Source organism: Bos indicus x Bos taurus, chromosome 20 (genome assembly GCF_003369695.1).
Source record: "Bos indicus x Bos taurus breed Angus x Brahman F1 hybrid chromosome 20, Bos_hybrid_MaternalHap_v2.0, whole genome shotgun sequence".
In the NCBI taxonomy this organism is placed as follows: Eukaryota; Metazoa; Chordata; class Mammalia; order Artiodactyla; family Bovidae; genus Bos; species Bos indicus x Bos taurus.
The window spans coordinates 18238992-18264331 of NC_040095.1; the positions used below are offsets into that span (position 1 = coordinate 18238992).

The 25340-nt window shown below is 36.8% G+C and overlaps 1 protein-coding gene across 5 annotated transcripts in view; it reads left to right on the plus strand.

Annotated features, from left to right (window-relative positions):
- The window catches only part of ERCC8 (ERCC excision repair 8, CSA ubiquitin ligase complex subunit), a 51008-nt gene extending 26597 nt beyond the window's left edge, over positions 1–24411 (plus strand). For all 5 annotated transcript variants that reach the window (XM_027519929.1, XM_027519931.1, XM_027519930.1 and 2 more), the window contains 5 exons: positions 2132–2232; positions 3863–3987; positions 11601–11798; positions 17746–17829; positions 24278–24411. In XM_027519929.1, the coding sequence (XP_027375730.1) occupies positions 2132–2232; positions 3863–3987; positions 11601–11798; positions 17746–17829; positions 24278–24346 (577 nt within the window). In that variant the 3' untranslated portion in view covers positions 24347–24411. The remainder of the gene's footprint in view (positions 1–2131; positions 2233–3862; positions 3988–11600; positions 11799–17745; positions 17830–24277) is intronic.
- Positions 24412–25340: the final 929 nt, after the last annotated feature.

A 25340-nucleotide genomic window follows, 5' to 3' on the forward strand; every position in this document is an offset into this window, starting at 1 on the left:
CCATTAGAAGGGGGACACTTGATCTGGCACATGAAGGGCACCATGACTACATGGAAGGAGGAAATAGTAAGTGTCAATACAACTAAATATGTGACTTTGGCAGAGTTCAAGAAATGCAAACCCAGTTTCCGGTATTTTAGAACTTGATGTCATCTATTGAAAATACATGGATGCAGTTTTCAGAGAAGGTAGTAAAGGTTTGAAATAGCAGTTTTAATGAATGGAAGCGGGAGCTGATTAGGGGCACACAGGATTGCTGGTCAGTATTGTATGCTCTGTTGAAGGTGTAGCTCACAGCTGTGCTATGACACAGAAATTAAAACAGTGAATGACACAGACTTAACAATTGTCCAAAATTGTTGAAGTCATGGGTATAAGGAACAAAATAAAATCACTAGAAGGCTTATAGGAGGGATCAGTGACCTGATGAGATAGACACATGAATGTCAAACAGAAAATTTTGAAACTTGAAGAGATAGGAAGTAGTAATCAAACTTTGATATAGACATTTTAATAAAACTTTTTGTAGAAGAATTATTAGAAAAGCTACTTTTTTAGGTTTATAAAGAAATATATCTGTATTTTTTTAAAGCTGCCAGCCCTCCTTCTCTGTCACAGTTTAGTCCCCAGAGAAACTTGTGTTAATAGTTTGCAGATTGTGACATTGAAGTTTGTAATGTCTGAAGTAGAATAAAGTCTAGTATGTACCCACAAAGTGAAAGTCAAAGTGTTAGTCCCTCAGTCATGTCTCACTTTGCGATCCCATGGACTGTAGCCATGGAATCCTCTATCTAACTATGGAATTAAATTCTCCAGGGAAGATTACTGGAGTGGGATGCCATTCCCTTCTCCAGGGGATCTTCCCGACCCAGGGATAGAACCCTGATCTGCATTGCAGGCAGTTTATTTACCGTCTGAGCCACCAAGGAAGCCCCAGTGTAGCCACAAGAGGTTGCTAAAGAGTTGTGAAGGTGAGGAGCTAGGCATTGGTTCTGTTCCATGCTAGAGTGGATTTACATTGTTCTTTTCTAATTTGGTTTCCTCAAATCAAGAGGGAAATTTAGAGGCTTTTAATTCTCAGAGTACCCTAGGAATTCGAATCAGTTCCGGAATGGACCTGGTAGTCAATGTTAGGAGTCAGATATGTCCAAATCTAATGTTTCAGAAGAGACTTACGTCTTCAGACTCATACCATTGCAGACCTATTCTCCTATTGAAAAGAAAAAAAAACAAATTGAGAATGGGAAACACTAACTTTTTGTCAGCCATTCCAGTTGGCTAGGTTTTCTTGTGATCTGTGAAAAGAATCAAAATTATAGAAAGAGATAAATCCTGTATATATACATTTTAAAAGATTTTTAAATGAGAAATAGGCTTATAAAATGCAGTGTAATGCTCTTTTTGATTAAAATGGCCTAGATAAACCCAATGGGTTAAAATATTATTAAGGGCTTTGTGAGGATATGATAGCATACTTGAACTGATTTATGTTTTCCTTTGGAGTAGTTTAGAAGCTGAAATTGATTTATGATCATGGTTTTACCTTTTTATTTTCACTTGAAGTAAAATGCAAATAACCCTCTAATTCTAGGAGACATAAAATGTATTTCCTTTGTTTTGGCAAAGATTGATTTGAGTACAGGAAATCAAATAAAAATATATTGTCCTTATTATTCACCTTATTTTCAGTTTTTTTTTCATATAAAAAGAAAAACCATTCCTACCAAATTTAAGCAAAGTGAAATTAGTTCACTCCATGATTCTGTAAACATTTGAAAAACAAACAGTAGAAAGGATATGGGGATTTAGCAGCAGGCTTACCAAGAAAAAAAGCTCTTAGCCTGTCTTGTCTTTGGAGAGAAGGATGCTCATGTCATTAAAAACAACAGAAAGAGCAACAGAATCCCTTGTGATTTAAAAAAGGTTACTTTTTCTTCTTTTTTTTTCACTTCTTTGTGCTTTTGTTGACTATTGGATATTTGCTGGAAAGGCAAAAGTATAGCCACCCAAATATACAAATGCATTTGTGCTAATATACTGAGATTGTGTATGCCAGTAATACAAGAAACGTGGGTGAGGAGTAGAGTCCTTATCCTAGCTATATGTCAATGTAACATTTATTTCCTCTCAGTGCTGACAGTAGAGCAAAATTATGGGACGTGAGGAGAGCATCAGGATGTTTGATAACTCTTGATCAGCATAATGGGAAAAAGTCGCAAGCAGCTGAATCAGGTAATGAAAACTGCATTAATATACGAATATGACATTGGCAATATTTTTATATTGAAAAATTTGAATTGAAACCAGATAATAAATAGATGTTGACAAACTATAGATTTTATATTTTTTTTAAAAGGCATTCACAATGAATCAATTTCTAAATTTACATCAACTAATTATGGTTGTCTTTCTTCAAAATACAAGTATGTCATTCCTTCTGTTCCTGAATTTTTTAATGTATTGGTAGAAACTTTTTTTTTTGCTCACATGAGGCCAACTAATAATGCAAATTCAGTACCATTTAGGAAGTTATAATAAATTAAAGGAATGGTAACATTTTGTGGCAAGTTTGTCACAATAAAATTTGTGGTTGTATGAAATTTGAGTCCACTGCAATCTAGGAGACAAAGTAATTCAATTGCATTTTTACAATAGAGTATAATTTCTATGTAGATTAAAATTCTGATTTAGAATTAAATTTGGACCAGAAATACATTCAGATGAACTATTTAAAACCTATGTTTGTTTTAATAATCTTTTAAATTAAGTTAATTAGACTATTGAAGATTATGGTTTCTTAAACCTGTTCATTTTGAAAGTAATATCACTTTTGATTGAGACTGGAACAGTTATCTTTAAGAAGGAAATATTGGTATTATTGATTTTTAATAGTCCATGATGGAGAAGGCAGTGGCAATCCACTCCAGTACTCTTGCCTGGAAAATCCCATGGACAGAGAGGAGCCTCGTAGGCTGCAGTCCATGGGGTCGCTAAGAGTCGGACACAACTGAACGACTTCACCTTCACTTTTCACTTTCATGCATTGGAGAAGGAAATGGCAACCCACTCCAGTGTTCTCGCCTGGAGAATCCCAGGGACGGGGGAGCCTGGTGGGCTCTGTGGGGTCGCACAGAGTCGGACACGACTGAAGCGACTTAGTAGTAGTCCATGAAGTGATTTTTAGATTGAAAATAGAGTATTAATATATGAGAAGTTTAAAAGGTATTTAATTAAAATTTTTACTGTTTCTGTATTTAATTAAGAGTTGACTCATCTGATGCTGGGAGGGATTGGGGGCAGGAGAAAAAGGGGACGACAGAGAATGAGATGTCTGGATGGCATCACCGACTCAATGGAAGTGAGTTTGAGTGAACTCCGGGAGTTGGTGATGGACACGGAGGCCTGGCGTGCTGCAGTTCATGAGGTCGCAAAGAATCGGACACGACTGAGCGACTGAACTGAACTGAATAGCATAGCTTACTTCCTGAAGAAAAATTTTATTTGGCAACATTTTTTCCATTTGGTTTTCCTGTTTTCCTCTATAATTATGGTTCTAATTGTATAGCTTATTATATTCAAATAATCGAAAGGATTCTTTTTTTAAATTGAAATGTAGTTTATTTCAATTTTGTGTTAGTTTCAAGTGTACAGCAAAGTGATTCACTTAAACATATGTATATATTTAAATAATTTTAAATATAATCAACTTACATATTTTAAGTAGTTCAGATAGTTGTCCTTTACTGTGTTTAAAGGACATTATGTCCTTAATGTGTTTAATATATTTAATAACTATGTCATCAAGCATTACCTGTGTTGAATTTATAAGAAGAGATAATCTGAATTGTGTTTTTCATTGCAGCAAACACTGCTCATAATGGAAAGGTTAACGGCTTATGTTTTACAAGTGATGGTCTTCATCTACTCACTGTTGGCACAGATAATCGAATGAGGCTCTGGAATAGTTCCAATGGAGAAAATACACTGGTAAGACCTTTTTAAGTACTTTGAACCTTTTGGATATACATTAAAGAAATGGATCTGTGACATACACTTGGTGTTTTTCTGTAGATTTAACTTTGTTTCTTGCCTCTGATTCATAGCTTTCATTTTATATTTTCCATTAGTGAAATTCCACATAATTCTCAACTCCACATAATCCACTCCACCTTACCCCCACTCCACTCTCCTCACTTAGTGGAGAATCACTAAGCAGTGATTAGAGTGATTAGCAGTGGAGAATCACTGCTCTACTGAGCCACTGTGCATAATGGGAATGTGCCATGTCTCAAGTATGTTGAAGAAGAATAAAAGATTGAGAGCAACTGATATAAATTAAAGCTATATAGTTAAATAGTCAAATTTTGTACTGTATCTGACTTGTAAGCAAAATCCAAAATGAATGTTACAATAACAAAATGTATACCACTTTTAATACTGAAGTAGATGTGTTCTAAAAGTACTGTATTCTTTTTTTTAATTGAAGTGTAGTTTATTTCAATTTTGTGTTAGTTTCAGGTGTACAGCAAAGTGATTCACTTAAACATATGTATATATCTGTATATATCTATTTTTTTAATTCTTTTCCTTTATAGGTTATTATAAGATATTGTATATAGTACCCTGTGCTATATAGTAAATCCTTGTTGTTTATATATTCTATATATGGTGGTGTGTATCTATTAATCTATTAACAACAACAGTAATATCTATTAATCCCATACCTCTAATATTTCTGCCCCACCCCACCCCGCCTCACCGTCTCTTTGGTAACCATGACTTTGTTTTCTGTGTCTGTGGGTCTGTTTCTGTTTTGTAAATAAGTTTATCTGTATAATTTTTTAGAACCCACATGTAAATGATAGCATATAATATTTATCTTTGACTCACTTCACTTAGTATAATAATCTCTAGGTTCATCCTTGTTGCTGCAAATGGCATTTTTTTTTAATGGCTGAGTAATACTCTAGTGTGTGTGTGGGTGTGTATATATCTCACATGTTCTTTATCCATTCATCTGTCAGTGGACATTTAGTTTGCTTCTGTGTCTTACTATAAATAGTTAAGCTGTGAATATTGGGGTCTGTGTATCTTTCTGAATTAGCATTTTCTTCTTTTCCAGATATATGTCTAGGAGTGGGGTTACTGGATCATATGATAACTCTGTTTTCAGTTTGTTAAGGAACAGCCATACTGTTTTCCACTGTGGCTGCACCAGTGTACATTCTCACCAACAGTGTGGCTCCCCTTTTCTCCACAGCCTTTCCATGAAAATGCTGAATTCCTATGTGGTGATTAATTTTTAGTACTTTTTAAAAATTTTATGTTATGGTCCTTACCAGATGTACCTCTTGTTTTAGTAACTTTCAGAATAGGCTTCCAAAAGTTTTTAATTTGGTGATAATACTAACAGCTAATATTTATCAAGCACTTATATCCTAGTTACTATGCTAATAAAAATTATCTTTTACTGTATAGGCCAGGCTACATATGGTCTTATTTAATGACCACATCAACACTCTGAAGGTTCTTCTTATTATAGTATCTATTTTACACATGAGTAAAATAATACATAAAATTAGGTAACTTGCCTGAGTTTGAATAGCTAGAAAACAACAGTGTGACTCTAGATTCCACTGTCAGCATAATGCTGATTATACCCATTCCCATAGTCGCTCAGTCGTGTCCGACTCTTTGCAACCCCATGAATCGCAGCATGACAGGCTTCCCTGTCCATCACCAACTCCTGGAGTTTATCCAAACTCATGTCCATCAAGTCAGTGATGCCATCCAGTCATCTCATCCTCTGTCATCCCCTTCTCCTCTTGCCCCCAATCCCTCCCAGCATCAGGGTCTTTCCCAGTGAGTCAACTCTTTGCATCAGGTGGCCAAAGTATTGGAGTTTCAGCTTCAGCATCAGTCCTTCCACTGAACACCCAGGACTGATTTCCTTTAGGATGGACTGGTTGAATCTCCTTGCAGTCCAAGGGACTCTCAAGAGTCTTCTCCAACACCACAGTTCAAAAGCATCAGTTCTCCAGCACTCAGCTTTCTTTATAGTCCAACTCTCAAATCCATACATGACCACTGGAAAAACCATAGCCTTGACTAAACAGACCTTTGTTGGCAAAGTAATGTCTCTGCTTTTTAATATGCTGTCTAGGTTGATCATAACTTTCCTTCCAAGGAGTAAGCATCAAAATTTCATGGCTGCAATCACCAACCATCTGCAGTGATTTTGGATTATTATGTACCTAAACAGTCATTGTCGGAGAAGGCAATGGCACCCTACTCCAGTACTCTTGCCTGGAAAATCCCATGGATGGAGGAGCCTGGTGTCCATGGGGTCGCTAAGAGTTGGACACAACTCAGCGACTTCACTTTCACTTTTCACCTTCATGCATTAGAGAAGGAAATGGCAACCCACTCCAGTGTTCTTGCCTGGAGAATCCCAGGGACAGGGGAGCCTGGTGGGCTGCCGTCTGTGGGGTCACACAGAGTCGGACGTGACTGAAGCGACTTAGCAGCAGCAAACAGTCATTGTAAGGGCAGAATGGAAGTAGGTAAAGAGTTGGACCATAACCTGCTGAGTAATAGGCATATCATAAATGATAACCATCTTCATTGTAGGGTGCTGCCTGCTGAGTAGTATCCTTACTATTTTGAGAAAAATGTGTAAATACATGTTTCAGATATATATATAATTATTTGTAATTTATATACACCTAGTGTTGTGAATCTATATATTTTATTAAAGCTTATTTTCTTATTTTTTTTAGTTAAAAAGAAACAGAAATTCTCACATTTTCCTCTCACACAATATGGATCATCTTACAGACTCCTTGAGGTGCCGGCTGCACTCTGCAAGGAGACCATTGCCTTGGAGTACAGAACACGTACCCACAGTCAAAATTCACAGAGAGATAGCTTTTGTCACAACAACAAAATTTTAAAATAGCTGTTCTGATATTTACTGTTTTAGTTACTGATGTTATCATTCACCCAGTTACCAATGTCTAGAAACTGGGAGTCTGTCCTTTATTCTTCCCTTCCTAAATCCCACCTTCCTAATTAAGTCAAATTACAGGTCCTGTTAATTATTTCTTCGTTTTTTCATAGTTGTCTTCCCTTCCAGCCTTACTCTGGACCCTCAGGATTGCTCTCTTTAATTACTCTAAGTCCTTCTAACTTTTCCCAAACTCATCTCCCAATGAAAGTCTTTCAGTATTTCGTCAGTACACTTTCAGGTCATTAAAATAATGTTTTTGCCTACTGTCCAAAAGGCCTTCGTAAGCTGGCTCTTCTGACTCACCAGCTTTATATCATCATATCTTGTCACTTCCCCATTTTTTCCCTGCCCTTAGTTCTATTGAGTTACTTAGAGGTCTTAAATATGCCAGGCTTTCTCACCCTTCCATTCTGCTGCATAGACTGCTGCCTTTGCTTTAGAATACTCTCTTCTGTGCTAGCTGCTTCTCAGCTTTCAAAATTCATCTCAGGCACAACTTCTCTTTAACTCCTCTAGTTCAGCTTACATGATTCCACAGTACCTAGTGCTCACTAGTATTACAGTAGATTGTGATCATCATTTAGTGGAATGAAAGAAAAATAATTTACAACAGTGTAGTACTATACTTTTTGATTACTGTAACCTAGATTAGTTTCTGATTCTGTCGTTTACTAGCCAAGAGACCTTGGTTGAAATACTTAACCTTTCTAAGTGTTTTCTTTTTGTTTAATAATGCTGCCTGTCTCATAGTATTGTTTTGCATATTACATGAAATAATACATGTAGAACATTTAGTACACATTGTCTGTTACTTACAGCAAATGTTAACATTCAGTAAATGTTGAAAAGTGAAAGTGTAATTTTCTCAGTCATGTTCAGCTCTTTAAGAGTAGGAGCCCACCAGGCTCCTCTGTCTGTGGAATTCCCCAGGCAGGATTACTGGAATGGTTTGCTGTTTTCTTCTCCAGTGGTTCTTCCTCACCTGTCATTAATTATGCTGATAGTTGTTTGACAGTGAAATGAGCTGTCTTATGACGGAGTCTGTGCATCACTGTAGGTGTTTACGCAGTGAGAAGATGTATATATTTCTGGGACAATAAAAGGAATTCATAAGATAAGGAATTGTATTTGCCATCATCCTATCCAACATCTATGAAATTTTCCTCCCCATCAAAATCTTTTCAAAGCCTGTACATAACTACTTGAAGACATCATAACCAAAAGTAGCCTGTTATTCAGTTCAGTTCAGTTCAGTTGCTCAGTTGTGTCCAACTCTTTGCGACCTCATGAGCCGCAGCACATCAGGCCTCCCTGTCCATCACCAACTCCCGGAACCTACCCAAACTCATGTCCATTGAGTTGGTGATTCCATCCAACCATCTCATTCTCTGTCGTCCCCTTCTCCTCCTGCCCTCAATCTTTCCCAGCATCAGGGTCTTTTCAGATGAGTCACCTCTTCCCATCAGGTGGCCAAAGTATTGCAGTTTCAGCTTCAGCGTCAGTCCTTCCAATGAACACCCAGGACTGATCTCCTTTAGGATGGACTGGTTGGATCTCCTTGCAGTCCAAGGGACTCTCAAGAGTCTTCTCCAACACCACAGTTCAAAAGCATCAATTCTTCGGTGCTCAGGTTTCTTCACAGTCCAACTCTCACATCCATACATGACCACTGGACAAACCATAGCCTTGACTAGACGGACCTTTGTTGGCAAAGTAATGTCTCTGCTTTTTAATATGCTGTCTAAGTTGGTCATAACTTTCCTTCCAGGGAGTAAGCATCTTTTAATTTCATGGCTGCAATCACCATCTGCAGTGATTTTGGAGCTCCAAAAAATAAAGTCAGCCACTGTTTCCTCTGTTTCCCCGTCTGTTTTCCATGAAGTGATGGGACCAGATTCCATGATCTTAGTTTTCTGAATGTTGAGCTTTAAGCCAACTTTTTCACTCTCCTCTTTCACTTTCATCAAGAGGCTCTTTAGTTCTTCTTCACTTACTTTCATAATAATATATAGTATGATATTTGTCACACTGCTTTTTATGGTAAATACTTACAGTCATAAAATTGGGAGCCTAGATAATCATCTAGCACAGTGTATGACACTAAGCACTTAGTAAATGGTAGATCTCTCCTTCCCTTAATCTGTTATTAGAACTTCATTCCATAGATATTGAAAAGGTACTGATAGTTTAGAGCCCAAAGGTGATTTGATCACAACAGTGAGTTACCAAGATTAATAGGACAGTAAGTTGCAAAATGGATTGCAAGGGGAGCACCTAAAACCACAGACAGAAGTTAGAGAGCTAGTTCAGTATTTATACCTCATTGAACACTTTCCAGTTCACATTTGGGACGGAATGTGGTATAATGGAAAGAACATAAGTTTTGTAGGTAGGTATTCTGATGTATGAAAAAGACCATTACAGTCTAGCAGTTCATAATTTTTCTAGGAGGAACAGAAAATTGCTAGTTGAGATTTTTCTTTTTCTGCTAGTTGTATTTTTTCTCCATCCTCCCACCCTGATGTTATTCTACAAGTTGTTGTACATGAAGGATCAAAATACACAAGTGGGGAAATGTTATACTTTTAAATATATAAGAATGAATAAATCTAGGGACTCACTGAATACTTTTGTATCCTAGGTTTTCTCTTATGCATTATTTCTTTTTATTTTTCACAATCTCTGGTAAACAATTTTATTTCCTTTTAATATGTTAGAAGAATGAAACTCAAAAGTTAAGTCATTCATTACTCATAAGAGTCAGAAAAAAGGTAGGGGAGTGGAGTTGGTTTCAGAAACCCAAATCTACTGATTTTAAGTTTAACGTTTTAACATTTCACTATACTACTCCTTCAGTGGGATTGCTGAATACATGTGCTCATTTCTGTCACATGTAAATCTCAATGGTGTGTAAGCCAAGTGTAGTATCCATAATTACCATTGCATATCCTTTTGAGCCTCACACATACACATGTGCACAAATACACACGAACACACACATGCACATACACCACTCCCACCCAACCTTTAGAAAAAGAAAAAAGGGAAAATCACTCACTGTTTAAACTCCAGTATTAGCCATAGTAAAGGGAGATTTTGGTGATCTCACTCATAATTCTCAGATCATTAGATACTGGTTTTATACTTACCTTAAGCTACTTATCTAAATTATCAGCAGAAAGTAAACCTGTCAATATCTTTAGCCCAAAGCTTCTCAGACTTTGATGGACTTAGAGATCATCTGGGGATCTTGTTAAAATGAAGATTGTAGTTCAGTAGGTTGGGATGGGGTCTGGAATTCTGTTTCTAATTGTGCAGGTGATGCTGATGTTGTTGGGCTTGCAACTTTGGTGTACAGGTGCGGAATTATTAGTTTGTTGCAAATATATAATTTTTTATATAAAGCTGCAATTAGAGTATATATACTATTTGTGTTCTTTTCTTTTTATACTTTTATTTCCATTTTCTACATAATTTCAAACTTATAATTTTTAACTGCTGTATAAGCTAGAATTAATATAATACTCTTAGGAATTTACATCTGTTCTCAATTACTCTGCCATTCTAGATAAGGCCACATTGAACTCCTCTGGGCGTATTTTTTTGCTGTTTAATTTATTAGCCTAAGATGAATTCCCAGTAGTAGTTACTAGGTCAAGGAGTAAGAATATCTTTGTTGTTTAATGGGTATAGAATTTCAGTTTTGCAAGATAGAAAATGGATGGTAGTGCTGGTTGCCCAGCAGTGTAAATATGCTTTATGTCACTGATGTGTGTCAGTCATGTAGGACTTTTTGTGACCCCAGGGACAGTAGCCCGCCAGGCTCCTCTGTCCATGAGATTATCCTGGCAAGAATACTGCAGTAGGTTGTCCTTTCCTCCTCCAGGGGATCTCTCTGACCCAGGGATCAAACCCACATCTCTTGCGTTTCCTACATTGGCAGATGGATTCTTTACCACTAAGCCACCTGGAAAGCCCTAATGTCACTGAACTGTATATTTAAATACGGTTAAGATGGCAAATTTTGTGTTATATGTATTTTTTCTTTATACTATAAATTTTGTTACATGTATATTTATATATAAATTTTATGTTATATGTATTTTATATATGTATAAAAAGAAAGTTATTCTCTCTCCAAAAATGTATTTATATATACATATGTGTCATTATTAAGGTATACTTTATATTTTGTTGCATAATAAACCATTTGGCCTTTTAAAAGGGAAGACCAAATTACAGTGCCATCTACATATTTACTTCACTTGTACTAATATTGAGTGTCTTAATGGTTTATTAAAATTTTTGCTAAACGATCTAAAATAATTTTTCAAGGTTACCTTAATTTGCATTTTTATTTCTATCAAGGTTGAAATGTGAACATTTGTTTTTGTGGGTCATTTTACTATTTGTACTTCCCTTGTATGCAAAATGTACATATATGTCATTGGTCCTTGTTTCTATTAGGACACTAATCATTTTCTTTAGACTTATTGGAGCTGTTTCTATAGTATAATATTTTAAGTAAATAGTTGTCTTTATTGTCTTTTTAATTCATATTTAAGTAACTTTATGCTTTTACATCCTGCAGGTCAACTATGGAAAAGTATATAATGATAGTAGAAAAGGATTGAAATTCACTGTCTCCTCTGGCTGCAGTTCAGAATTTGTTTTTGTACCATATGGTAGCACCATTGCTGTTTATACAATTTACTCTGGAGAACAGATAACTATGCTTAAGGGACACTATAAAAGTGTTGACTGCTGTGTATTTCAGTCTAATTTCCAGGTAAGAATGATACTTAAGGGAATTTAAAATGTTCGGATAGCTAGCTTGCCAAAACCTATGGGTTTTGTTTTTTTAACATCTTAATCTTTCTCTTTAGTCTCACCAATGGAACAGAGTGTTTTCTCCATAGAACTTTTGCATAGATTATCTCATATGCTCCTTTAAGTGATTCTTAAGTGTAGCGAGATTGTTGGGATTTTTCCCTGCATTGTAGATGAGGAAAATGAGGCTTATAAAAATTAAATACCGAGAAAATGAAAATTGTGGGTTATTGCTGCTGCTGCTAAGTGGCTTCGGTCATATCCGACTCTGTGTGACCCCATAGACGGCAGCCCACCAGGCTCCTCTGTCCCTGGGATTCTCCAGGCACGAATACTGGAGTGCCATTTCCTTCTCCAGTGCGTGAAAGTGAAGTTGCTCGGTCGTGTCCAACTCTTCGCGACCCCATGGACTGTAGCCTACCGGGCTTCTCCGTCCATGAGTTATTGCTTGGAGGGACTTTATCACCTATTCAGTCACTCATTAATAGGCATTACTTAATCTGTGTCTGACACTGTGAAGTAAGATATACAGGGCTAGTTTTCAGCTAGCACACGTCTATATGGCAGTATTCATTATTAAAATACTCAAACACATATCCTTTAGTTTGTTACATAGCTTTTGTACTAAGCCCCTTACATGACCTCCAGCTTCACCATATTTCCTAGAGCCTCCTAGACCTTACTTCAACCTAGTAACTAAGAGGGACCTTTAAAACCCTGCTTCTACTCTATGTCCAGTATCTCTTCTGATTGGCCAGTTTCCTGATGTACTGCTACTGCTGCTAAGTTGCTTCAGTCGTGTCCGACTCTGTACGACCCCATAGACGGCAGCCCACCAGGCTCCCCCGTCCCTGGGATTCTCCAGGCAAGAACACTGGAATGGGTTGCCATTTCCTTCTCCAGTGCATGAAAGTGAAAAGTGAAAGTGAAGTCACTCAGTCATGTCCGACCCTCAGCGACCCCATGGACTACAGCCTACCAGGCTCCTCCGTCCATGGGATTCTCCAGGCAGGAGTACTGGAGTGGGGTGCCGTTGCCTTCTCCGCCTGATGTACTACTTCTTAACTATTTTTAGTGTTGCTTCTGGGAAACTAGTACTAAGGCAACGAGGGGGTGATATAACCTGCTTCAAATCTGCAAGTAGATTGACAGAGGGTGATTATCCATTCAAAGAAATTTATAGAATACAGTACTTTTCTTATTCAGAGTCACTAGAGACAAAGCCAAGATTTTAATTCAAGTATTCTGACTACCAGCTATCGCTTTTCACTGTATCAGAGCTTCCTAGCAGATGTTCCTGCTAGGAAGATTGGACTGAAAGTGAGTGAAGATGGATTAGAACAGATTAAAAGTAAGTAAAGATAATTGATTCCTCTCAGTCCCTGAAATCACTGGACCAGGTCTAGCCAGAAAGCTGAGGCCAGTTGCCTCTTGACAAACATCATTTCTGCATGTGCTATGTACTAAGAAAGATTTTAATTACTTTATTATATCAGAAAGCTTCCAGCTCTTATCCCATTCCATCTATTATGATTTATGAAAAGGAAGATAATTATAAATCTAATTATAAAAGTAAAAGAGTAGTGCTTTTGCATCCATTTAGCAGCAGAACCCTTTTACCAATTATATATTACACAAAAACTCGCTATTGGAAAATAAAATTGATATTTATAGTAATTCTGCTATAAATATAAAAATTTGAAGATATATCCAACATCAAAATAAATAATGATAATAGTTGATTATTTTCTATTGACTAGAATAGGGATTCCTGAATCCATTCTGCTACTAGTAATTAACCTAATAACTTGAAAGTCTGATGAGGAATGGATATTACATAGTCTCAAAGTTTCACCCTACAAAATATTAACTACAAAGATAAAATAATTTTACCTTGACTAAGACTGGCAAGCATCAGCTTAGTCAAATTGCCAAAGTGTATGTGATATTCCTGGCAAAGATATAGCACTTTCATTTAATCATGAGAAAACAAGGTTACCTGACCTTAGTTTATCTTAAGTATATAATCTTGTCTTCTCAGGAACTAAATTGCTCTGCAGCACTGGGCATATGAAAATATCTTTGCACCATCCACAGTAACCGTGCATTCTAAATTTTAAACAGTACAGTCTGTAGAATTTTGTTCCATCTAGGAAATTTGATAATGTGTTAGTTCAGTTCAGTCGCTCAGTCGTGTCCAACTCTTCGCAACCCCATGAATCGCAGCACGCCAGGCCTCCCTGTCCATCACCAACTCCCGGAGTTCACTCAGACTCACGTCCATCGAGTCAGTGATGCCATCCAGCCATCTCATCCTCTGTTGTCCCCTTCTCCTGCCCCCAATCCTTCCCAGCATCAGAGTCTTTTCCAATGAGTCAACTCTTCGCATGAGGTGGCCAAAGTACTGGAGTTTTAGCTTTAGCATCATTCCTTCCAAAGAACAACCAGGACCAGTCTCCTTTATAATGGACTGATTGGATCTCCTTGCATAATTTACTTAATTTTCTTTACATCTATATTTCCTATAAGTTACTTCATAATCTTATTTTCTGTTTACCAAGAACCTTTACTTTTATGTTTTTTAGAAAAATACTGATTTTACTATGCCTCAAATCGCTTTTGAGATGAATAAAAATAAAACTAAATAATTTAATACCAGATCAGAAAGAAAGTTGTAGTGTTAGAAATATTTGTGTAGAAATACATTTGTGAGAAAAGTAAACAGTCAGAGTTTTAACTTAACATTTTGCTGATTTTTCTTTCTAGCCCTTATTCTTTGCTTAGTAGCTTTTTAAAAAATTGACCTAGTGTTTTACATCCTGTTTTTTTCTTTTCACTCTGTATTTGGTTTATATCCTACTCCTTTCTCTTTAATGACACTATTTTCCAGTGTCATTAAATATTCTTCAAAAACAAATGTAGTGGCTATATATCATATTAATGCAGCATAGATTTATATATAAATCATAACCCTAGACAATAATATTTGGAAAATTATTGTTTTATTATAAATATAATATTGGTGATAATAACCTTGAATTTCATACGTGTCTTTAGCATGACTTCTTAGAAATGTATACAAAAACTGACACATACAGAGATTTCAGTTTCTGAAAGGATTATATCAATTTATACCCTCTGTATGTGAGAGTATCTATTTCACTGCCCCACAGAAATATTTTCAGTACTAGCCAATATAACATATTTCTGAAGTTTTGTCAGAAGAAGAACGAACGTTGTTAAGCATGTACAGACACCATATCCATAAAGACATTGCCATTGACTGCATCAGTCCCAGCTTATAAAATAAGCTTCTCAACAAGCTTGGCATATGAATCTTAATGCTCTTCATTAGTTAGTTAGGCAGTTTTGAGCTAAATAAAACTTTTTTTCAATTCCTGGCCTATTTTAGCTAGAAACTCTTATGGTTCCTGCAAAGTAGTTACCTGAGGAGGCTTTACAAATAGCTGAGGAAAAAAGAAAAGGAAAAGGCAAGGGAAAAATGAAAAAATACATCCAACAGAATGCAGAGTTCTACAGAATAGCAAAGAGATGGGAAGGCTTTCTTAAATGAACAGTGCAAAAAAATAGAGGAAAACAATAGAATGTGTAAGAGTCGAGATCTTTTCAAGAAAATTGAAGATGTCAAGGGAACATTTCATGCAAGGATGGGCATGATAAAGGACAGAAATGGTAAGGACCTAACAGAAGCAGAACAGACTAAGAAGCGGTGGCAAGAATACACAGAAGAACTATACAAAAAAGATGTTAATGACCTGGATAACCACAGTTGTGTGGTCACTCACCTAGGGTTGGACATCTTGGAGTGTGAAGTTGAGTGGGCCTTAGGAAGCATTACTACCAACAAAGTTAGTGGAGGTCATGGAATTAAGCTGAGCTATTTAAAATCCTAAAAGATGATGCTGTTAAAGTGCTGCACTCAATGTGTCAGAAAATTTGGAAAACTCAGCAGTGAACACATATCTGGAAAAGTTCAGTTTTCATTCCAATCCTGAAGAAGGGCAATGACAAAGAATGTTCAAAGCACTCATTTCACTTACTAGCAAAGTTATGTTCAAAATCCTTCAAGCTAATGGCTCCAGCAGTACGTGAACCAGGAACTTCCAGATGTACAAGCTGGGTTTAGAAAAGACAGGAACAGAGATCAAATTGCAAACATTCGTTGGATCATGGAGAAAGCAAAGGAGTTCCAAAAATACATCTACTTCAGCTTCATTGACTATGCTAAAACCTTTGACTGTGTGGATCACAACAAAATGTGGAGAATTCTTACAGAAATGAGAGTACCAAACCATGTTACCTGTCTCCCGAGAAACTTGTATGCAGGTAAGGAAACAACAGTTAGAACCAGACATGGAACAACTGACTCATTCCAAAGTGGGAAAAAAGTATGACGAGGCTGTATATTGTCACCTTGCTTATTTAACTTATATACAGAGTAGAAGTGAAGTTGCTCAGTCGTGTCCAACTCTTTGCGACCCCATGGACTATAGCCTACAAGGCTTCTCCATCCATGGGGTTTTCCAGGCAAGAGTACTAGAGTGCGTTACCATTTCCTTCTCCCTGGGATCTTCCTGACCTAGGGATCAAATCCAGGTCTCCCGCATTGTGGGCAGACACTTTACGATCTGAGCCACCAGAGAGGCCCATATGCAGAGTACATCATGTGAAATGCCAGGCTGGATGAATCTCAAGCTGGAATCAAGATTGCTGGGAGAAATATCAACAGCCTCAGTTATGCAGATGATACCACTCTAGTGGCAAAAAGTGAAGAACTAAAGAGCCTCTTGATGAGAGTGAAAGAGGAGAGTGAATAAAGCTGGCCTAAAACTCAGCATTCAAAAAAACTAAGATCATGGCATCCACTTCATCACTTCATGGCAAATAAAAGGGGGAAGAGTGGAAGCAGTATCAGATTTTCTTTTCTTGGACTCTCAAATCACTGCAGATAATGACAAATTAAAATTAAAGCCATGAAATTAAAAGACACTTGCTCCTTGGAAGAAAAGCTATGACAAACCTAGACAGCATATTAAAAGGGAGAGACATCATTTTGCCCACAAAGGTTCTTATAGTCAAAGCTATGATTTTTCCAGTAGTCATGTATGGATGTGAGAGTTGGACCATAAAAAAATGCTGAGCACTGAAAAACTGATGCTTTCAAATTGTGGTGCTGAAGAAGACTCTTGAGAGTCCCTTGGTCTGCAAGGAGATCAAACCAGTCAATCCTAAAGGAAATCAACCCTGAATATTCACTGGAAGGACTGATGCTGAAGTTCCAATACTTTGGCCTCCTGATGCAAAGAGCCGACTAAGTGGAAAAGATCCTGATGCTGGGAAAGATTGAAAGCTAAAGAAGAGGGCAGTAGAGGATGTGGTGGTTAGATAGCATCACCAACGCAATGGACGTGAATTTGAGCAAATTCTGAGAGATAGTGGAGGACAGAGGACCCTGGTGTGCTACCATCCATGAGGTCACAGAGAGTCAGACACAACTTAGCAACTGAACAACAACGTATGGTTTCTTCATTGAAAGCCTTTATTAAAAGTTCAGTTGTTGACGCAACCATTTTTTTATTCTCGGACACTTGAAATATATGGATACAATTGATTTAAAAAAAAAAACAAAACTATGGCAATGATTTTTGTGAATTTTAACCATGTAAGCAAATTCTAACATTAGGATAATGCTATTTTAAAATACAAAACAAAGTTTTACTATTTCTTAAACAAACAGAAAAGGGCATCAATCCAGTTTCTTTAGGGAATAGAAATAGATTTCATCTAATCTAACCTAAGAATTAGTCATTTAAAAAATGGTTCATTTCAAATTGTCATCAGCTTTCAGCTGACCCACAACCACATCTTTGTTTTCTGTATTATAGGAACTTTACAGTGGTAGCAGAGACTGCAATATTCTTGCTTGGGTACCATCCTTATGTGAATCAGTTCCTGATGATGATGATGAGGTAAATATTATTTATACAAGTTGTACAGTGACTTCTAAATCATAAAAAAATTTTTACTAATTTACTTTAAATGGGAGAGGCTTTTAAAGCATTTCTTGCTATTTTCTGATTGTTTAAATAACTTACCTGTATAATACATAAGGAAAATTCAAAAAAATATTGAGAATTAAATAAATTTCTGAAGTTTATCAATTTTAACATTTTTATTTATTTCATTCTTGTTTTATCCTGTGCATATTTTTAACATAGTTAATATCATGCTTGAACATACAACTTAGCATCCTTCTTAGACTTTTTCCATGTCATTAATAACTATTTGTAAACATTGTCTTTCATAATATAGTTTTCTGTCATTCTTAGTTAGTTAGTTCAGTCGCTCAGTGATGTCTGACTCTTTGCCACCCCATGAATTGCAGCACACCAGGCCTCCCTGTCCATCACCAACTCCTGGAGTTCACTCAAACTCATGTCCATTGAGTCAGTGATGCCATCCAGCCATCTCATCCTCTGTCGTCCCTTTCTCCTCCTGCCTCCAGTCCCTTCCAGCATCAGGGTCTTTTCCAATGAGTCAACTCTTCGCATCAGGTGGCCAAAGTATTAGAGTTTCAGCTTTAGCATCAGTCCTTCCTATGAATATTCAGGACTGATTTCCTTTAGGATGGACTGGTTGGATCTCCTTGCAGTCCAAAGGACTCTCAAGAGTCTTCTGCAACACCACAGTTCAAAAGCATCAATTCTTCGGTGCTCAGCTTTCTTCACAGTCCAACTCTCACATCCATACATGACCACTGGACAAATCATAGCCTTGACTAGACGGACCTTTGTTGGCAAAGTAATATCTGCTTTTTAATATGCTGTCTAAGTTGGTCATAACTTTCCTTCTAAGGAGTAAGCGTCTTTTACTTTCATGGCTGCAACCACCATCTGCAGCGATGTTGGAGCCCAGAAAAATAAAGTCAGCCACTATTTCCACTATTTCCCCATCTATTTGCCATGAAGTGATGGGACCGGATGCCATGATCTTAGTTTTCTGAATGTTGAGCTTTAAGCCAACTTTTCCCTCTCCTCTTTCACTTTCATCAAGAGGCCCTTTAGTTCTTCTTTGCTTTCTGCCATAAGGGTGGTATCATCTGCATATCTGAGGTTATTGATATTTCTCCTGGCAATCTTGATTCCAGCTTGTGCTTCCTCCAGCCCAGCGTTTCTCATGATGTACTCTGCATACAAGTTAAATAATCAGGGTGACAGTGTACAGCCTTGATGTACTCCTTTTCCTATTTGGAACCAGGGATCAAACCCATACTTCCTACAGTGGAAGCATGGAGTCTTAACCAGTGGATCACCAGGGAAATGCCACGACTTCTTGGGACTTGAGTTATCTTGTATGACATTTTTAAGGTCCTTTATTCACACTGTCAAATTTTATCAGTTTGCACTTTTACCAGATAAATTAGTGTAAATATGACACTGTGAATAAAGAACCTGAAAAATGTTGTGGTAAAACAAAGATAAATAAGACATGGTCTCTGGTCTTAGGTAGTAGCCTCTTAATTTTTTTATTTTCATGTCAAGCTATCTAAAGGTGAAATTTTATAGATATGTGTCTTATTTGGTTTAGTATGACTTTGAGTAGTTTTAGTGTATAGCTGCTTTAAAAACTGAATTTTTTCTTATACAAAGCTTAAAATGTTAATTACTGTGTCCTGCTGTTGGGGAATTATTGTATACATTAAATCTAACTTATAACACTAGGCCACACTAGAATGTTTAACAATCATTCATCAAATATAAACTATAAAAATAAAAGTAAATAATCTTTGACTTGTGTATGAAAAAAGATAATAGAAGAAAACTGAAATTGTTTATTTTATAAAGATAGTATGTGACTCTGATGGTTTATTTCCTTATTATATAGTTATCGTGATAGTTTGATTCTTCCTCATCTGCAAGAATTTTTGTATATAGGCAATTAAGCTGAACAAGTATAAATCAAATAGGTATACACAAAAAACAAGTTAGGTTTTGCATTTACCTTTTAAAATGCACTATGTATATGCTTTCAGAGAAGGCAATGGCAACCCACACCAATGTTCTTGCCCCATGGGTGGAGGAGCCTGGTAGGCTACAGTCCATAGGGTCGCACAGAGTCGGACACGACTGAAGCGACTTGGCAGCAGCAGCAGCAGCATGTATGTGCTTTAAGATAAGCACCATTCTCTTTATAAGATGATAAATGATAAGATTATTTCCACAAAACTTTTGAAGATTCCTGTGAATATAAGTAGAACATGAATATGATCATGATGCAGATCTCAGTAGAGTAGTCTGTGTATACCAGACCCTCTTCCTTACATGTCAACTCTGTGCAATCCCATGGACTGCAGCCCACCAGGCTCCTCTGTCCACTGGATTCTCCAGGCAAGAATATTGGAGTGGCTTGCCATTTCCTTCTCCAGCCTTACATGAATACTTACTGTTTGACTGATATTTAGAAGTATTTTCATCTCACCTCTCAAATGAATGACTGCTGCAGTTCCTCAGAGAGGCAAGTTAACACAAAACACACACATATATACATTTACACACTCACCTGTCTTTAGTGTCAGGTAAACTAAATAATAGTAATACTGGTAATTGAGTTTGAATTCCAGTTCTGCCATTCATTAATGATCTAGGGCAAGTTTATAATATCTTCAAACATCAGAATCATTGAAGTAAAATTGTTCTTAGGTTACCTTTCAGATCGACTTTTTTTTTTTTCAATTTATTTATTTTAGTTGGAGGCTAATTGCTTTACAATATTGTGGTTTTGCCATACATTCACATGAATCAGCCATGGGTGTACATGTGTCCCCCATCCTGAACCCCCCTCCCTCTCCATCCCATCCCTCTGGGTCATCTCGGTGCACCAGCCCTGAGCACCCTGTCTCATGCATCGAACCTGGACTGGCAGTCTGTTTCATATATGGTAATATACATGTTTCAGTGCTATTCTCCCAGATCATCCCACCCTCTCCCTCTCCCACAGAGTCCAAAAGACTGTTCTATACATCTGTGTCCGTTTTGCTGTCTCGTATATAGGGTTATCGTTACCATCTTTCTAAATTCCATGTATATGTGTTAGTATACTGTATTGGTGTTTTTCTTTCTGACTTACTTCACTCTGTATAATCGGCTCCAGTTTCATCCACCTCATTAGAACTGATTCAAATGTATTCTTTTTAATGGCGGAGTAATACTCCATTGTGTATATGTACCACAGCTTTCTTATCCATTCATCTGCTGATGGACATCTAGGTTGCTTCCATGTCCTGGCTATTGTAAACAGTGCTGTGCTGAACACTGGGGTACACGTATCTCTTTCAGTTCTGGTTTCCTCCATGTGTATGCCAGCAGTGGGATTGCTGGGTCATGTGGCAGTTCTATTTCCAGTTTTTCAAGGAATCTCCACGCTGTTCTCCATAGTGACTGTACTAGTTTGCATTCCCACCAACAGTGTAAGAGGGTTCCCTTTTCTCCACACCCTCTCCAGCATTTATTGTTTGTAGATTTTTAGATAGCAGCCATTCTGACCAGCATGAGATGGTACCTCAAATAGACTTTTGAGATGAAATATACTTCTCCATCAACCAAGACAGAATCCCTTAGGATTGTTTCTCCTGATACCCAACCTATAGAGGAGGATTTATTTCTACCATAAAAACCTGAAGGGCATTGGGCAATAGAAGCAAGTTTTATGATCTTTAAGCATAAATCCTATTATATAGTTGATAGGTTGCTTTTTTTTTTTTTTTGCTGGGGAAGTTTGTTTTATTTTTCTGATGGATCTGCCTTCCTTTTGCACACTCTTCCTAATATCTGGTCACACTCAAGGCAAGCCTATACAACTCCTAATCAGTTTTTCCTGCCTGAGATCTAGAGTGACTATATTACAATCTAAACCTGACTTCTCATCAAGAATCTTACTTTATTTTGACAGTTACACAGTATGTAACTTTTATTTAGATGTATAACCTTGGGGTCTTTCCTGGTAACTCTGTGTAAAGAATCTGCCTGGAAGTGCAGGAGACGCCAGTTCCATTCCTGGGTTGGGAAGATCCCCTGGAGAAGGAAATGGCAACTCAACTTCGGTATGCTTGTCTGGGAAATCCCATGGACAGAGGAGCGTGGCAGGCTACAGTCTGTGGGGTTGCAAAAGAGTCAGAATAAACAACAGTGATAAAATGTGTAATTGCTTTCTATATTCAGACAACCCTATGTTCTACCTTTAAAGACTTTCCACTAATTACCAGTAAAAAATTTTTGAATTTATCAAATTTAGTAAGATATATGTGTGGAAGATGTTAAAATTGGTTTCATTCTTCCTTCGCATTCTATGGACCTGAACTAGATCCCCTTTTAACTCTGATTTCCCTTCACAGCTATCAGCAGAATAGGCAGGCTGGTTAAATAGAGATGGATATGTTCAAGCATAGAAAGAATGTCCACTAGGAGGAGATGTTGTAGAGAAAACTGAAGTAATGGATGGTAGTTAAATTGATCCATAGGTCTCAAACAGTACTATATCAGGGGTGACATTTTTACTGCAGCTTTCAATTATAAGATGTTTTATTTGTGATGTTTAGCAATAAAATGTACTTCTAATAATACTGTAATACATTCATATTTTTTCTTTACTACTATAAATACAGTAAAATTTATATGCAACCACATTTCTAGTTTTCACTTATTTTTGTTTGCCTATCATAGCAACAATAATTTACATTAAAATATAATTCTGCTTCTCTGTTGATTCTTCAAATGAAACTTAAGTGTTTAATAGGTTATATATTGAGCTTCCATAGTGAAATTAGGAGACATGGCCTTTGTGTGACTTATCTACCTAAGGACATTTTTGGTAGACATCTAATGCAGAGTTAAAGGCTTTTAGAGATAGAGTAGGGAAAAATAATCACCTCACTGCAGAGGACAATGGGTCTTTAAATAAACTGTCACTAAATAACCTAACTTGGTAGTTAAATCATAAACCCAGAAAGGTAGGAATTTCAGTAAATGCTTGGTTGAAAGAATAAACGAACAGACTTCAGTATGCTACTCTTGCATATCAGTGGACTGCTACTGGAAATAAGTGAGTAGTTAGCTAAGCTTTGATAATAGTTTTGGATCTGGACACAGGGTATAATGGAATTTTGCTTGAACAACTAAGTAACAATGGCCAACATTATAAGATTAAGTAAAGGACTCAGATCTATAGCTTTCACAGCTATAAAGAATACCTAAATTAATATATTGTTTTCTGACTATCCTGGCTGACACTTGGGAAATTTACTGGAAACAGCCACTTTTTTCAGCTGTTATCATTGTTTGAATATTAAGAGTCTAAGCTATCATGTTCATCAAAAAGGAAATGAACATTCTTAAATATGCAGTAAGGGTTACCCTTAACATAAAATATTGGTGTATGTTGTAAAAGGTAATACTTCTAAAATAATTTAAGAATAATCTGAGTACTAATATGTTATTGGATTTGGGATGTGAACAAACTGACAGCAAATGTAAAAACTTCAAAATAAGAAGCACACATGATTCATAAAACCTAGGTACTCAAAAACAACAGAGATCATTTTAAAGTCCCTGAATCATTTGCCTAAGAATAAGAGGGTAGCCATTCAAACAAATTCCCCAAACAAGTGAATTGATTTGAACTACTACAAATAATTAAAATTCCTCTATTGCTGATTACATTTATTTAGGTACAGCTCTAAAGTTGTAAGAATACTGTGATGTTTTGTTGTTTTTGAAACACCATCTAATGCATATTCTCTTTCAAAGGGAAACCTGTGTGCTAATGACAAAATGTTAGCAAATCCAACACATTTTGTCTGTCTTTTTCCACTACTTTACTAGCTATAAAAACAAACAAACAAACCTCACTACTTCACACCAAAAAGGGTATTGCTCCATTTGATGAACACCTTATTCCCTGTATATGAATTTTGCTTATTTATAAAAATCAAGTCCACCAAAACAGTAAAAAATTGCTCACTTTAATATTTTGGGCTGTCAAGCCAGCCTGCAGACCTGAGTCCAGTCTTAGCCACACGGATATGAGCGTGCCCTGTACTCCTAGTAACTCCAAAGGGTTATAAAAAAAAAAAAAAATGCCTTCATAATAGTAGTAGCATCTTGTGTGTCTGTGTCTGTGTATGAGGTAACTACATTGAGGGAAGCATAATTTGAATAAAGTCTGATATGTCTATTTAAAATGAAGTTGCATTGTTTTATATTGAATGTGGGTGTTTCTTAAGTTACTTTTGGTTTTAAATAAACAGTTATATAGTTTCTTTCAAAATAATCTAGTTGCTTTTTATCTGATTTCATAATTATATTGTGAGCCTAAAATTATGAGGTAGAATAATTGAATCTTCTTTTTTGCTTCCTTTTTTAGACTTCAACCAGATCACAGTTAAATCCAGCATTTGAAGATGCCTGGAGCAGCAGTGATGAGGAAGGATGAATATCATTCTTAGTACCCTTTTTGTCTCTATCAAAACTTTTAAAACTGGACTATTTTTTATCTTTTCAGTTGTCCAGTTCAGTTCTGTTCGGTTGCTTAATCGTGTCCGACTCTTTGCGGCCCCTTGGACTGCAGCACGCCTCACCAGCTCCCGGAGTTTACTCAAACTCACGTCCATTGAGTCGGTGATGCCATCCAACCATCTCATCCTCTGTCGTCCCCTTCTCTTCTTCCCCTCAATCTTTCCCAGCATCAGGGTCTTTTCAAATGAGTCAGCTCTTCACATCAGGTGGCCAAAGTATTGGAGTTTCAGTTTTAGCATCAGTCCTTCCCATGAATATTCAGGACTGATCTCTTTTAGGATGGATCTCCTTGCAGTCCAAGGGACTCTCAAGAGTCTTCTCCAACACCACAGTTCAAAAGCATCAATTCTTCAGCGCTCAGCTTTCTTTATAGTCCAACTCTCACATCTAAACATGACTAATGGAAAAACCATAGCTTTGACTAGACGGACCTCTGTTGTCCAGTGACAGCTAAATGAGCTGTGAACTTGAGTAATTGTTTTCCCTTTTGTCTTAAAATAAGGTTAATATTTGCATGAAGTCCTAAAACAAGTTCACTGTAGTTTATTTAATCAGAACATTTTCCCTTAACCCCAGTTGCTGTGGCCTGCTGCAGCCACTATAGTACAAGGAGACAGGTTGTGGTACCCCCTTTGTGGGCCTGAGCAGATTGTGTGAACGATAAGATGCAGTCTTAGAGGACGAGCAAGCAGAGGTTATCAGCACTGACTTTGTCCTGCTGGTTGTACAGTCACTTTGCTCATTTTCACCTTCAAGGGTGATTTTACTGAGGATTATATCAAAAATTATAGTTGAAAAGTTAGAAACAAAATTAGTTTATTTTTATTAATATGTTCAGTTCTTGCAATGCTTTCATTTATTTAACCATTTTCTAGCTTTATGTTAAGTATTTTTTAATTCATTGCCTTCCA